Source organism: Rhamphochromis sp. 'chilingali' (assembly GCF_963969265.1).
Source record: "Rhamphochromis sp. 'chilingali' genome assembly, chromosome: 12".
Classification (NCBI taxonomy): Eukaryota; Metazoa; Chordata; class Actinopteri; order Cichliformes; family Cichlidae; genus Rhamphochromis; species Rhamphochromis sp. 'chilingali'.
The window spans coordinates 2,173,084-2,187,732 of record NC_137939.1 but is presented as its reverse complement, the minus strand read 5'-3'; the positions used below and the strand labels follow the sequence as shown (position 1 = coordinate 2,187,732).

Sequence of the window (14,649 nt, the reverse complement as noted above, 5' to 3'; positions counted from 1 at the left end):
GATATTATCTGAAACATTAAACCTGCAGTTGCACATAAAAGAATAAATACTGCATAAAACAGATTAAATAGTCCAAATACAACATATGGGCAAAATATAACAGTGTGGGTAAAAGCGCGCGCGCGCGCGCGCACACACACACACACACACACACACACACACACACACACACACACACACACACACACACACACACACATTGGAACGTGTGCAGCTTTTAGGAATTAATAATTCAACATCTATACTATCTACCTCATCCACCCTCCGCAAATGCATTATATTTTCTTCTGTATGACGCCGGTGGCTACTTTAGTTGCTCTTCTTGCAATTCTTGTTTCACTGCCTGCTAACTGACAAGCTACCCATGTGCATTGCAGGGCAAAAACAGCAGACTCATGCCACTGGATACAACAGTAACATTACCCCTGTCATTAAAGCTTTCACAGTTAGCCTTTTAATGAACCATTTTACCTCTTCTGCTTCCAAAGTCCGCTCTGCTGTCTTCGGCCCTTCTTGTTTCATATGAATTGTTTCAGATACTCATAGTGGTGGTGGTGGTGCCGGTTTAATGTTGAGCGAGGAACTCGGATGCAGTCTTATTAACGACACATTTATGAACAATCAAATGGTCCTCGTTAAAATTTATTGATGGGCATAAAAACATGAACGGTCACTAGCCGAATATAGCGCGCCGTAGTGGGCTGCTTGTCAAGAATCTGAATCCCCACCTCTCCTATCTCTGCAGATCCCATTTAGGAAATGTTTGCTGTATCCTCGTTAAAACAGTGCAAACTTTATTAGTGGCGTATGCTACATCCTCGTATTTTTGATTCAGTCTCTCCAGTATCCAATCCAGCTATATCTAGCCACCGTGGAGGCTTTTCTCCTAAGAAATAAACCTCATGCCGCAGGAAACTCTAACACCTCCGCTTTATCAAACGTGCTTTAAAGCGTGGTTTGATAAAGATATAAGAGTAAACGATTCGGTAAACACTTTGCTGTAATACTATCCCTTGCAACAGCATGGCGCTACGGTAGATTTTGCCAGACAAAGATTGATTACACCATCAAATAGTGCCTTGCTCTTAGACGTAATGTGCGCAGGTCTGTTGTGCGACTAGAGGTAGATCCACTACTAGAACTACAAATGCGTATTTTCTTCATGAAAGAACATAGTTTTTGGAATTGCCTCTGTGCCTCCGAGAAAAAATAGTAAAAGATTATATTCTTTAATCCGATTTATGTGTACTGGTATCCCAAGATAAGTGGCGCATTGATCCACTGTACAATTTTTGTGGGGGTAAATATAATCACGTGTTGGTGAGGCAGCCAATAGCAGCCCGGGAAGCGTTGAGAAATAATTACCTGCCTTGATTGTTCTATGGCTAGATAAAAAAAAGTACACATACACTCCATATAATAATCGGATGCATGTAAAAGAGTCGGTGAAGCTTCGACATGTCGACCACGGGTCCCATAAGTAATTATTATGTGGACTCCTTGATCAACCATGAAAACGACGATGTCCTTACTGCAACTCGTTTTTCGGCGCCCGGTTCGCACCCAGCCGGTCCTCGTCCGACGTCGCTAGTACCGGAGTGTGCTGACTATCCTTCCTGCAGCTTCGCACCCAAGCCACCCGTCTTCTCCACCTCCTGGGCCCCTGTACACTCCCAGTCATCAGTGGTTTACCATCCATACAGTCACCAACCTCACTTAGGCACAGACTCGAGATATGTGCGGTCATGGCTGGAGCCGATATCAGGCGCCGTGCCTTTCCATGGCTATCCGGGGAACAACAGGCACTACGGGTTGAAGCCCGATGCATTTCAAGAACACAGAGCCGGCGAGTGTCTCGGCTCCAGCGGACGGACCTACACGGATTATCTGTACTGCTCATCCACTGACACGCGAGACAAGACGCAGCAGAATCTCCCCTCTCCTGAGTCGGAGCTCATGGCTTCAGGAAAACATAAAGATGAGAAACCGGAGCTAGATCCGAGTAAGTTCATGCGCCTATACGATCTTTTTACAACCCGGTGGGTGTTTTTTTTTTTGGGATAGCTTTAAATATGCTTTTGCTCAGAGCCATTTGAACGTCCTGCTTAAAAGTAAAATTATAAACTGCTGCATTCTTCCTTTCAGCTCAGCTCTGAATCGCTCCTTGCTATAGGGAGCAAGCTTTAGGAACTATAAAAGACAAATGCTTCTGGGCTAATATTGGGGCAATAAAACCAGACGGGGTTGTTAACATGGACTCAAACCTACAGGAAGACGTTGAATTTGGGAGGATGTTGCATAAGCTTAAAACACATGCAAGGTGTTCTAAAGGTGGCCTAAACTCACTTAAGAATCCATATTCGTCATATGGTGCATTGTTACGACTTTATGTTGACCCCGTGCTATTAAAGATGGCACAGCAAACCTTGTAAGCCGAATTTAAGTCCTGTATTGTTAGATGGGCCCTTTCCGTGTGGAAAAGCCACATTCTGGCTCTGTTTGACCCCCAGATGGAATAAAAGGAAATAAAAACGGTTCTCACATAGTGAAGAGATGCATGCATATGACTATCTGCTCTCTTCTCTGGGTCCAAAACAAATTCACATGACTCTTTTTTTCAGACAACTTGAGGAATGTAGGGACATACTCGAGGACTTTCACCACGGACCTGTAAAGGCTTGAACCACGGGCCATTTTATGGGCCAATAAAGTGAATAAGCGCATTGAGTATTTTACGACGGTGTTACTCACAAGTTAAGGGGACAAGGAAGCAAATCAGTGGAGGCTTGGAAAGTGTAAGACTGAGAATCTTTCCTTAAAATGTTAACTGGCAGTTTAGCTTTAACGACGTACACCCAAACTTGTGTGTGCCTTGGCACTGTTTTCAGTTTGTTGCACTTTCTGATGAGTCCACAGATTTCCTATAAATCCAGGGGCTCATTCAATTTATTTTTTTTAAAGGCCGAACAGTTAATGCTGATGTCATCTGTTTCACAATTTAGCTTTATATTGTTATTCTGTCTTTATCATTGCTGTTGTTTGTATTTGCAGATAACCCTGTGGCAAATTGGATACACGCCCGCTCCACAAGGAAGAAGCGATGTCCTTACACAAAGTACCAGACTCTCGAACTGGAAAAGGAGTTTCTGTTCAATATGTACCTTACAAGAGACCGCCGATACGAGGTCGCCAGAGTGCTGAATCTGACTGAGAGGCAGGTCAAAATCTGGTTTCAGAACCGGAGAATGAAGATGAAGAAGATGAACAAAGAAAAGACCGACAGCAAAGACCAATAATGTGGACTACAGTGACACAACAACCAACAATAACCACTAGTCTAATGGACAGCACAGATGTACCAAAACACACGACAAGCGCCCCTCTCCTCCTTATATTTATCACCTTTGTTGGATTTTTTTGTATTAACCTTAACTTCCAGACTGTTTGATGCCGAATATTATTTTTTAGTGTACATTTATGTGTCGAGCGTTTAAGTAGGAAAAAAAGAAAGAAAAAAGAAAACGGAAAACCTCTAAGGAGAGAATTACACTTTGCTTTCACTTCGAGATATGTGGTTTTGTAAAAGAAATTAAAGAAGCGCAGTTTGGATACGCTTAAACTGTCCGGAGAAAGAGAATACTTGAATTCCTTTGAATTTCACAAAAACCATAATTTATGCTGTGAATGTTTTCTTTCATGTTTATTTTCTTTGTACGCTGTTGTGCAGGTGTAGTATTTTGTACAGCAACATCTGCGGTCGACATGTCTGTCTTGTATTTTTGTTATAGTTGTAGCTGTATTTGTGCACATTTTCTTTCTCCTTTTTTTGACTGTAGCCTACGAGTTTAATTATAGAGTGTAGATATAGACCTCTGCAAATATAACCATAATCCCAAGCTCTTGTTTTCTGTGTTTATTGTGGCTTTGCAGACTGTATTTGCGATCGGATTTAGCAGACTACACGGCTGTACAGGGGAATCCAAAGCAGTATTACCCCGTACTAGAAAATAAGTAAATGGATACAAAAATTTCTGAAATTCAAAACAACAGGAAAACGGACCCAACCAAAACTACAAACGCAAAAGACGGTTGATTTATTAATAAAAGTTCCTTCACATTTTTTAGTACGCACTGTTTTGGCCGCTGAGTGTGCCCCCATTACAGGCCTAAATGAGCTCTGCTATTACAAATAATGGCGAAATAGAAAGTTTGGCGTAGCCTATTTAAAGCTTTACTGGGACAGCATTGTTTTAATTTTGCTTGGCATCGCTTTGCACTTGTGTCTTAATTACAGCTTCTTAGTCGCAAACATTCACATTCATACCGTTTTATACGTTATCCATTTTAGGAGAGTAAATAGACCTGAAAAAAACTCTCAACGCAGAATTGATTATGTTTTATATCAATAACAAAATACATAGTAATTTTTTTTATATAAATTTCTCCCAAAAGCACGTCTCTTTAAGGTTATAAATGTACCAAAACATTTTAAATGCTGGCTTAAAATAGGCGATCCTTTTTAAATTGTTCATATAATATTCTTATAGGGACAGAGATGAATGCACGAGGTTTTTACCATATTTATTTCTTTATTAGGTCAATGCCCTATATGAGTTGAAAGTAGCCCATCAACCACATTTGTGCAGTTTCCGAAAGAGTACTAAAAAACCCATTAACCACCAATTAAACACAATTTCTAACTAAATGTTAATTGCATTGCCAGGCTCATTGGCGATCAGAAAATCTGAGACCAGATTTGAAAAGTTTCGTTTTAAGCGAGAGACAGTTTCCCATGTCTCGCATTTGTTTCCTGGGATAGACCTAAATTGCCTTTTTGTGGTGGCAAACAATACGGGCAGGATGCTGTAATTTCAAAGCCCAATCCAGTGCATTTCCGCTCTGCTTGGACAAAAATCCCAGTTTTACAGCCCCTGTTGGAGCTCGGCTGTTTGTCTCAAATGCAGACCAACAAAGTAAACTCGACTAACTGGCTAGACGTCTGGGCTAAATTACTTTATGGTTTTAATGGACGCTGGTGGTGGACTCGTTCAAAGGAGAAGCATGCGCACTGTTCTGGGGACTTTTGCCTGACTGGGCCAGCCGCAAAACCCCCTGCACTTCATCATATGAGTCGTCTATTAGTCTACAATTAGATGGGAAAAGTCAATAACCATTGTGCATAAATGTGAGTGCTGCAGAGCGCTATTATCTCTTGTATAAAAGTGATCAGCTGCCACGACAGGAAACGACAGCACAGCAACTATTTCAAGTCTACAGACAAGCAAGACGAAGACAGAAGGCGCGTGTTTTATAGATTCCACGGTAATTAACTGCTTTAACTTTATTTAAAGAAAAATACAGGGTGCACACATCCTCTATACATTCAACCCTTTCTGGCCACATAGCAGTTGTCGCTGATTGGTGGAGTTATTCAGGTTTAATGACACATTTCGACACTAGATGACGCTGTATGTCCACGTTTTGAGGAGTGTGTCTGCGTTGAAGAGCTTTTTTACAGCTCTGTGGCTTGGCTGAAGAGTGAAGAGTAACCTGTCGATGACAAAATGACAGATATGGCCACCAACCACATTTTGTGTAATAGGCCACAGAACAGCAATCCGGAATGCAGCCAGCTGGTTGTTGTGCTGGCCAAACAATCTGTGCAAATATAGTAATCTTTTTTTCACTTCAGAAAAAAAGATTATGCTTTTGTTATTCACTCGTTTTTTTTTTTGTAGCTTCTTTCATTGTCTGTGGATTCATGAGTTAATACGGCTGTTTTGTGGGTGGTAGTTGTGTGCTCAATTCTAAAAACGCAAAATCATATCTGCAATATACATGCAGTACATGTTCATAGCCTTTTACAAAAACTTAATTAAGCATAATACATAATAATGCATAATCTGTGTGTTTTTTATATTTGCTGCCTCTGCTTTTCAAGCTGTAAATTCAAACCAGACTGAGACACTTTATTTTAAAAAGTATTTAAAAAATCCACAATTAATAAAGAGCCGAAAATCACATTCAGCCAGAGACTCCTTTATTAGCAGTTTTTAAACAGTTGCATCTGTAACATAAAATCAGTGCAATAAATAAATGGCAACAAAGCAACACATCGATAACAAAAGCAGCAAAAGCATAAACCGCTGCATCAATAATAATAATAACAATAATAATAACAATAATAATAACAATAATAATGATAATAATAATATGTCCAGTAAAGAAAGGGCTACCTGTACCATTTTAGTCCTCAGTCCGTGTCGGTTGTAACGTCTGTACCAACAATTCAAATTCTCCAACAAGTGATTAGCAATCTGCATATTTATAGAGTGTGAAAGGTCTATAAATTCGTCCAGTGCGCCTTTCATATTTTACGATGATGTGTAGAAACCGTCAGTAACCCCACAAAAACCCACACAGGCATAGAGACCACGCGAGTACTGAGCTGGGAATCGTGCGAGTTGATTGCACCTAAACATTCAATGTTAAATTTTATGAACTCCCCCGTGTGAGATTTACTGCCCATCCTCGTCGGTTTTACGGGGTCAGTAAATGGCACCTATAGCATTCATAGGTCGTGTTTATATTTGCGTGCATCGGTGCTTTGGAGGCCTGGCGGAAATCTGTCGCCTTGGCCTCTACACGGTTTTGCATCGAGGAATGTTTTGTCTTCAATTCGGTGTTTTGCTCGGGGGACTGAATAGCTCCGAATCTGTGTTGTTTTTATTTTTAATACCGTTTTAATGCTGTTGATAAACTCCCAAATATCATCCCGACCCAATGGAGCCCAAGAAAGGCCAACTGTTTTCTGGGAACTTGTATATAACCTTCAGGGCTAGATAGAAAAAAAATAAAAAATAAAAATACCTCATCACAGCAGCTTAATCCGCTTAGAAAGAGGGGAAATCCTCCCTGCTTTAAACACCTCATAACCCCCATACAAAGAAGCAAAACTATAAATTCAGACTACACAGGAAATGTATCATGCTTCATCGTCTTTATATCGTAACCATTTCACAACTGAATTGTTCAGCTTGTTAGAAAGGTTTTTTTGTGTGATAAACTTAACATTGATCATATTTACAGCCTCTTAGATTGTTGGTTATGATTAGTGAAGCCTTTCTCAAGGTGGATATACGTAGGGCCCACGTCTGACCGGTCATGGAAAGATGAAGGGGTGGGGGGGGGGGGGGGGGGTGAGGTTGGAGGAGGGTGAGGGAGCCTGTGGTGGGGGTGGTTGGGTGGGAATCTAAAAAAAGGAAAAAGAAAGAAAAGAGCAGCGCCTGTGACTGTGCCGGTCGAGCGAGCCAGCTGTAACCTTAGCTAACACACATCCAAAGCTCATGCCATGAGCCGGGTTTGAGACTGCAAAACCTGGAAAAAAACCCCACTCACGACTGCGAGGAGAAATCCGATGAGAGGAACGGCTCAGAGAGAGTGAGCTGCCGTAGATTGTCCAAAGGGGCAGCGTTTCTCCTAGTTCCGGTTTGTCTGCTTGTGTGCGCTGTGCGAGTTGGGACCCTAAACAAAAGGCTGCCATCATCCTAAAGGAGATATTCTGCTGCGAGAGAGCCCGTCTGCTTGATGCTAACTAAACATGAGCTCCTATTTTGTTAACCCTCTTTTTTCTAAATACAAAGGCAGCGAGTCACTGGAGCCAACTTACTACGACTGCAGGTTTCCACAAAGCGTTGCCCGCAGCCACACGCTAGTTTACGGACCCGGAGCAGCCGCACCGGGCTTTCAGCACCCATCCCATCATGTGCAGGACTTTTTTCACCACGGGACCACGGGGATCTCCAACCCCGGATACCAGCAAAACCCCTGCGCTTTGGCTTGCCACGGAGACGCAACGAAATTTTATGGATATGAAGCCCTTCCAAGGCAAACGCTTTATGGTACCCAACAAGACGCAAGCCTAGCGCAATACCCAGACTGTAAATCGTCGAGCAGCTCTAACCCCGGAGAAGGACAAGGCCACTTAAATCAAAACTCCTCTCCCAGTCTTATGTTTCCTTGGATGAGACCCCACGGTCAGAATCATACAAATTTTTCCTATTCTTTCAGTGTTGCCGTGTAGTGCGCGCGTGTCACTGTGTATCCGCCTGTCTGTGCGTGTGTGTGTGTATGTGTGTGTGATTGTGCATGTGTGCTAAATACATAGGGTGTACAAGAGTATGTCTCTAAACTATAAAACGAAATAAGTCAGAGAACATGATGGGGCACATAGAACCTGAAGTGCAGGCTGCTGTTACTCTGCAGCACATGCCCATACAGGGCTGAATGGTTGCTTTCCAAAGTGCCTTTAAACGCTGAATTGCTGATTACAGCCACATGACACGCTCTTTGAAGTCAATTATCGTTCACATAAGATATTTCACAAACTCTAATAGAGCTATGAGAATGGATGGATAAGTCGTAGTCTAAAATACGATAATACCATGCACACTAGCAGCATGCAGAGTGACAGGGGGGTTAGCTAAAACACAACATACCACGATTATCCAGAATCCGGGTTTTAGAGTTTTGGGGGTAATTTGACCCACAGGCCCACTGTAGGCTCAGACACATACAGCCATAATCATAAGGGCTTTGTAGATATTACCCCTTCCATTCATGGATCTCTCTGTCCAGGCTATAAGGCTACTTTAGCTCCACACAGGTGTGCGCTTCATTTTTCATTTCTGCTCAGAGACATGCATCCCAATATCGTCCCCAACTTTATCTCTGTCTTCTCATACTTTTACCTACCTAGTTATTGTCCTCCTGTATGAGTATGAATGAAAATGTCAGTCAAGTTTATATGGGCTCTGCTGCAAGAGGAAACAGTGTAGTTTCTGTAAACACCCCTCCCAATCTGACATGGAGGAGTATATAGATTTTGTTCGTAGAGTTTTAACATCATTAAATTGATGGGGGATGTAGAGCAATTTTACCTTCGTGTACAGATTAAAAATTGAACTTCAAAGTAATAATACTATATCCTACTCCACTAACTCTTGGGGGATGTGGTTGTAAAGTTGCATCAGACCTGCAGAATGAACTGTAAATGAAGCAGACATGTGTGTAAATTATTATTACTTTGAAGACATTTATTTGCAGATCCCAAGCAAACTACGGACTCTATTGTGGGTGGTCTGTGTGTACACTGATATATGTTCCTGCTAATGGAAAATCTAACTTACCCAGCTTAACACTGCAAGAAGACATCTACTCGCTCTTTCTTTTCATTGAGTGTGATCTGGCATGTGTGAGAGCTGAAATGGGTTAGTGATTGTGCAGAGGAAATGAGTAAATTCAGAAAGAATTATCAGCCATCTGAATGTCTTTATGGGGAGATCGTGGTGAGCCCTGTTAACCTCTGGCTTTATTTCATATTTCAAGCCCCAGGAAGACGGAATGGGAGGCAAACCTACAGTCGCTACCAAACTCTTGAACTGGAGAAGGAGTTTCTGTTCAACCCTTACCTGACCCGTAAGAGAAGGATCGAGGTGTCTCACGCCCTGAGCCTCACCGAGCGACAGGTGAAAATTTGGTTTCAGAACAGAAGGATGAAGTGGAAAAAAGAGAACAACAAAGACAAGTTTCCGGGTCAAAGAGGAGAGGCCGAAGCCGAGGCCGAAGAAGAGGGGAACGAGGACGGTGAAGGGGAAGAGGCAGAAGAGAAAGAAGCGGAAGAGAAAGAAGAGACCAAGGAGTGATTTTATGGTCCTTTTATGGTTATATGGGTGAAAAAGAGGAAAAAAGGAGAGGTCCCATAAACAGACGAAGAGTCACAAGGAGGCAGAGAGCGTCAACTTTATGACCACCCTTCTATTTTGTCAAGAGGGATCAGGAATCCCACCAATATTGCTGTCATAAATAGACAAAATTCTCCATTCTTTCGTTTATCCTAACATGATGCGCATTACCATTTGGATTTTTCTGTAGAAGCTACAAACGCTTGTAGCGTTTTTTTTCTCCATAGAACTCTGGCCATTGTTTTAAAAAAATAAGGGAGGGTAAATTAAAACGCATGTTGGATGGAAAATGGCTTAGCTATTTTTTACAAATTTGCTTTTAATAATAATTGTATCAAAAACGTAGCCAAATAAGATCAAAACATGACCAACGCCGACCTGTGTTGTAAATAGATTATAGCCTACATAAAAAAAGACATCACTTCAAAGTAGCCTTTCTGAAATTGTAAAAAAAATGTAGGCCTATAACTTAGTAGTAAGTGTTAAAACATCATCGCAACAGTTGCATTGGCTAGCAGCCTCTGTATAAACCACAAGTTTTATTATTATAATTGTTACTGTTACTGTTTTACTCGTTTTCATGTGACAGCCATTAGCTCCTCAGACATCTTTCTCTAGGATTACCAGGGAAATGCAATCGTTTGGAATCCTTTGATGCTACCTAAACCTGGGGAAATTGCAATAGAGATTTCTGAATATAGAGATTTCATATGGTTTTAATTTTAAAGTGTTCTATATCGACCTTATATTATTAAGTTATGTATGTAGCATTTACCCAACAAACAGTATACACTTGTTGAAGACAATTTGCGAGTCTTGGGAAGACACTTAGCTCAAAGCCAAGTAAACACTTTTGAGATTGTACCACAGCACTACCTAAAAACTCAGAGCTTTGCCTTTGCAGAATTTACAGTTCCACATTTATGGCATCGCTCTGATTTGATCGCAAGCTATTTCCCCAACAACTAAAACTGCCTATAACGCACATGTACTGTGTATGATAACAACAGCTACAATTACAACGATTTTAAAGTAAGGGAATTTTTATTTTAATGTGCTGGTGACATAGCGTAGTTGTTTTGCACTGAATATAATCTTTATGTACGTCTTGTTATATATTGATGTTAACAATATGCTCGTTTTCTGGTGTTTCTCCTGTGAAAGACGGAATTGTGTGTCCCCGCCATTGTTGATGTAAAATCACGAATAAACAAGATGGCTCACTATCATTTCTGGTTTTATTAAGACTGTGCACTCTGTTGTTAGAACAAACATCATCACCACCCTTTCTCCGTGTACACAAAACAAATGCATGCAGACATAGGTGAAGTGAAAATATGCAGGGTAGTATTTTCTTTTTTACACACTGTAAAGAGTTCAATATGAACCCCTGTTTTCATGCACGGACAACAGTAAGTAGATAACGTGCAACAGAAAAGCCCCCTGAATAATTCAAAACTGATGATTTGATGATGCCTCGATTTTCAGCCTGTGCATCCAAAAAGTGCTTCGGCAGGAGGGAAGATAGTGCAGAAGCCTCCTAAATAAAGTTTTCCCAATTTAAACTTTCAGAACAGTTCGATTAAAAAAGCGCCAGACACGCGTTTGCGGATGTATCCCTTTACCTTTTAAGGAAAGACAGCGAATCCCATTCACAGCAGGCCTACTCTCCAAAGCCTGAGTCGTATTTGATTCATCCTCTTAATAAGAAACTTCCTCTCTTCGGGGAGGACACGAAGCTTTCCTTAATGAATCTCGGGATGACTGATTGCTGTTTGAGAGATGAGATGAGCAAACATTTGACGTGCTATGTTAATAATCAAACAAAGTAATGGCAGAGCTTGAGGGAGGCTTTATCTGTCAGAGGCCATACATTTGCAAGGTGTTGCGTGAATCTTGTGTCCAGACAATCCGCCGGAAAAGCACCAGAGCGCTGAAATCAAAGCGAACGGGGGAGGCCAAGTGCAGGTAACAGGTAACATCTCTCTTCGGCAGTCCAGCTGGTTTTCATGATGACGGGTTGTAATAGACAGAGGACGTGAACAGACAACGTGAAATCTGAGTAACACACTCAAGTAGGACTAAACTGCGATAAATATCAAACGGTACACCAATGTGGGTCTCTGAACGTGCTGTTAACGGGGTAAAATACCAGTACTTGCTCTATCATATTAGCCCTCAACAGAAATTTGAACCCTCTTTTTCAAAACATGAAATTCGACCTCACCCTTCTCTCGGTTTGATTCCCCCCTCACCCCCCTTTTTTTAACCGGATCTGAATTTTTCAAATTGAGAACAGAATGATTTTCAACATATTGTTTCTTTAAAAAATGCATTTATTGCAAGTTTAATGCAATATTAGACGTAATTTCAAAGTAAATAATAGTAGTAAATACACCGTAACATGACCCGGGACTTGAATAATTTAGCTGCCGAATTTCAGCGTTAGGCAGCTAAATTATTCAAAGTCTGTTGCTTTTTATTTGCTCACTTGTAAACGGTTCAAATAAGCTTCAGTGCATATATGGAACATTGTGGACACAAATGCAATGCCAAGGAGTAAGTGTTAGGGGATTTTATAATGTGTAGTTAAAAAGTGTCCATATTGAAATGTGCGATTGAAACTATTTATATTTAAGCCCACACTCGTAATTGGAAAATTATCCTCATCTAAGAATTCTTTTGTAAAGAAAAGGAAAAAACAAAAAACGAACTAACCTCTTGTTGTGCTTCAGACCTCTTTTATTTGAACAAAATGAATTAATAAATATAAATAAATAGTGTTGAAGGGTAACAACATAACACAGCCTAACGAAGGAAGACAGAACGAAAGCAGTGTTCAAGGCTTTTTATGTGAACATTATTCGCAAAAACGCAAACTTATCCACATTAACTGGAAACTTATTTTTCAATCAAACATTCCCATTTCATCTCAATCCAGACTGAGACCAAAAGATGTCGGAGTCTTTCACGTCTCCTCTTTTTATGGCTTTCCCCCTAACAGTGACTTTTTCTCTCTCTCTCGGATCAAACAGTGTTGCGCCAAAGCGCAACCTTTTAATTCAGGGTGTTTATTTCTCTGTTTACGTGCGCTTTGTCTCTAGAAAATTTCCGGAAGTGTCCCTTAGTCACAGCTATCCAGCATCCCGTATTACCCCTTTGTGTGAATGTGTGTGTGTGTTTCTCTCTCTCTCTCTCTCTCTCTCTCTGTGTGTGTGTGTGTGTGTGTGTGTGTGTGTGTGTGTGTGTGTGTGTGTGTGTGTGTGTGTGTGTGTGTGTGTGTGTGTGTGTAGTTTTAACAGAGGGTTGACATTACCAATAAAGTTAAGTGTACCTGCTGTAAACTTTATTGGCGGTGGTAAAGACGCGGCTCGGCCTGCATCTTTTGTGTGCCTCAGCTCCGTGTGGCGATGACGGCCTGCAAGGACAAGATGCACCACTCAAACTAGTAAGTGAGGGAAATTTTGTTAGTTATTTAGCTTGTAGAGAATGCGCTTTACTCGCCATCAAACGACACATCAGGTGATTATTTCAAGGCGAAGCCAGAGGACTTCCTGTAAAAGGATTTACGAGATACAAAGCTGCGTGTTAGTGTTAAATTAAATAATACGTCTGCTGTTGTTCTCATCTTGATCCGTGTCTCTCTGTTATTACGCAAGTATTAGGATACAGTATATTTGCTGAAGGTCAAGAAAAAAACACCTAACCTCCTAACTTTTTATGCGTGAGGAATTTTACGCGCAGCGATTAGATATTTTGTTTTCTTTCTGCGTGTGCTGATGTTAGCTTTCGTTAAAGGTTTGCACAACATTTGCAGTGTATGTATATTTCTTTTCATAACAGAGTGTTCTCTTTTCCAGCTCAAATCTCAACTGCTTTTTAAAATGTATATTTTGTTACAAATGACTTGCAGCAGGCATAATTTTTGATATTATGCTTGCACCTGGTGTGTCTGCGTATTTGATATTGGATGTGAGGTGCATACTATCCTGACATCTGTTTGCTTCCGTATGAGAAGCACAGGCCCTTATATGGAAGTAGAGTTTAGCCTAATTGAAGTTTAATTAGTTGCGTCTCCGTCGCTTTCTGTCCTTTTCTTACTCCCCTACCTCGCCTTCGCACTCACACACTTTTATTTCCACGTTCCCAACTTGTCTGGGGGACATCTTGGCATAGAGCTCATCCACCAGGGGAACTGTCATATTTTGACACATGTCTGATATGTGACATATGGGGAATTTCGCTGTCATGTATTATATTATTGGTGGCTTAGTTTTGTTCAATCGAAAAAAAGAAGAAGAAAAAAGAGAGGAAAGACAAGATGGGTGCAAACATTCCTGGTTGTTAAAAGGAGAAATTTACAGCTGAGTAATAAAAGTTTACGACTGAATCCTTTCTGCCATTGGCTGAAGCGAGCCACGTGGCACAGGCGCTATGAACATGAACTTTATGCTGTTGTCTATTCTCTGGTCCTTCCCCTGTATCAGCAGCAGACTAAGCTGGGGCGTAGAAACATATTATTTCCCTTTATTGTAATATTTAAAGAAAAAAAAAATGCTGCACAGTCATCTTGGCACTGCCGCGCGTGTTATTCACCCGATCCCCGACTTCCTGACAGTGAGATCTTCGGGACAGTCACCGCCTCTACCAGCCGCTGCCTGCGTTTATTCCCCCACCGGAGGCAATAAAACCACTGGGACAGCAAATGGAAGAAGAAAGCCTGCTAGAAAAGACTTTTCCCGGCAGACACCCTGTCTCCATAAGCTGCTTATCGCCGGAATGTGAACACAGCCAGCAGCACAGAGGAGATGTGCGTTGTGTTGATATATCCCACTCGCCATCGTGACCCTTCAGCTGCTTTGTTGGACCACAGTGACGCTCGAAATTGTGGAGAGCCTGCTGGGGG

The 14,649-nt window shown here is 41.3% G+C and overlaps 3 protein-coding genes across 5 annotated transcripts in view; all 3 read left to right on the top strand.

Moving 5' to 3' along the window:
* Positions 1-14,649, top strand: part of LOC308406793 (homeobox protein Hox-C4a) — a 54,520-nt gene that overhangs the window by 6,125 nt on the left and 33,746 nt on the right. For 2 of the 3 annotated variants that reach the window (XM_080898018.1, XM_080898015.1), the window contains exon 2: positions 14,362-14,648. The gene's annotated coding sequence lies outside the window, so the exon portion shown is untranslated. Of the gene's footprint in view, positions 1-13,039; positions 13,192-14,361; position 14,649 lie in introns of those variants that run through there. The other variant, XM_080898016.1, reaches the window with a different exon arrangement.
* On the top strand, positions 332-3,917 carry hoxc9a (homeobox C9a). The gene is made up of 2 exons (XM_080898020.1): positions 332-2,002; positions 3,052-3,917. Exons 1-2 carry the CDS (start codon positions 1,459-1,461, stop codon positions 3,294-3,296), a joined length of 789 nt encoding a protein of 262 aa, XP_080754146.1. The 5' UTR covers positions 332-1,458; the 3' UTR covers positions 3,297-3,917.
* Positions 7,264-10,972, top strand: hoxc8a (homeobox C8a). The gene is made up of 2 exons (XM_080898022.1): positions 7,264-8,036; positions 9,388-10,972. The coding sequence occupies exons 1-2, from the start codon at positions 7,601-7,603 to the stop codon at positions 9,702-9,704; spliced, it is 753 nt and encodes a 250-aa protein (XP_080754148.1). The 5' UTR covers positions 7,264-7,600; the 3' UTR covers positions 9,705-10,972.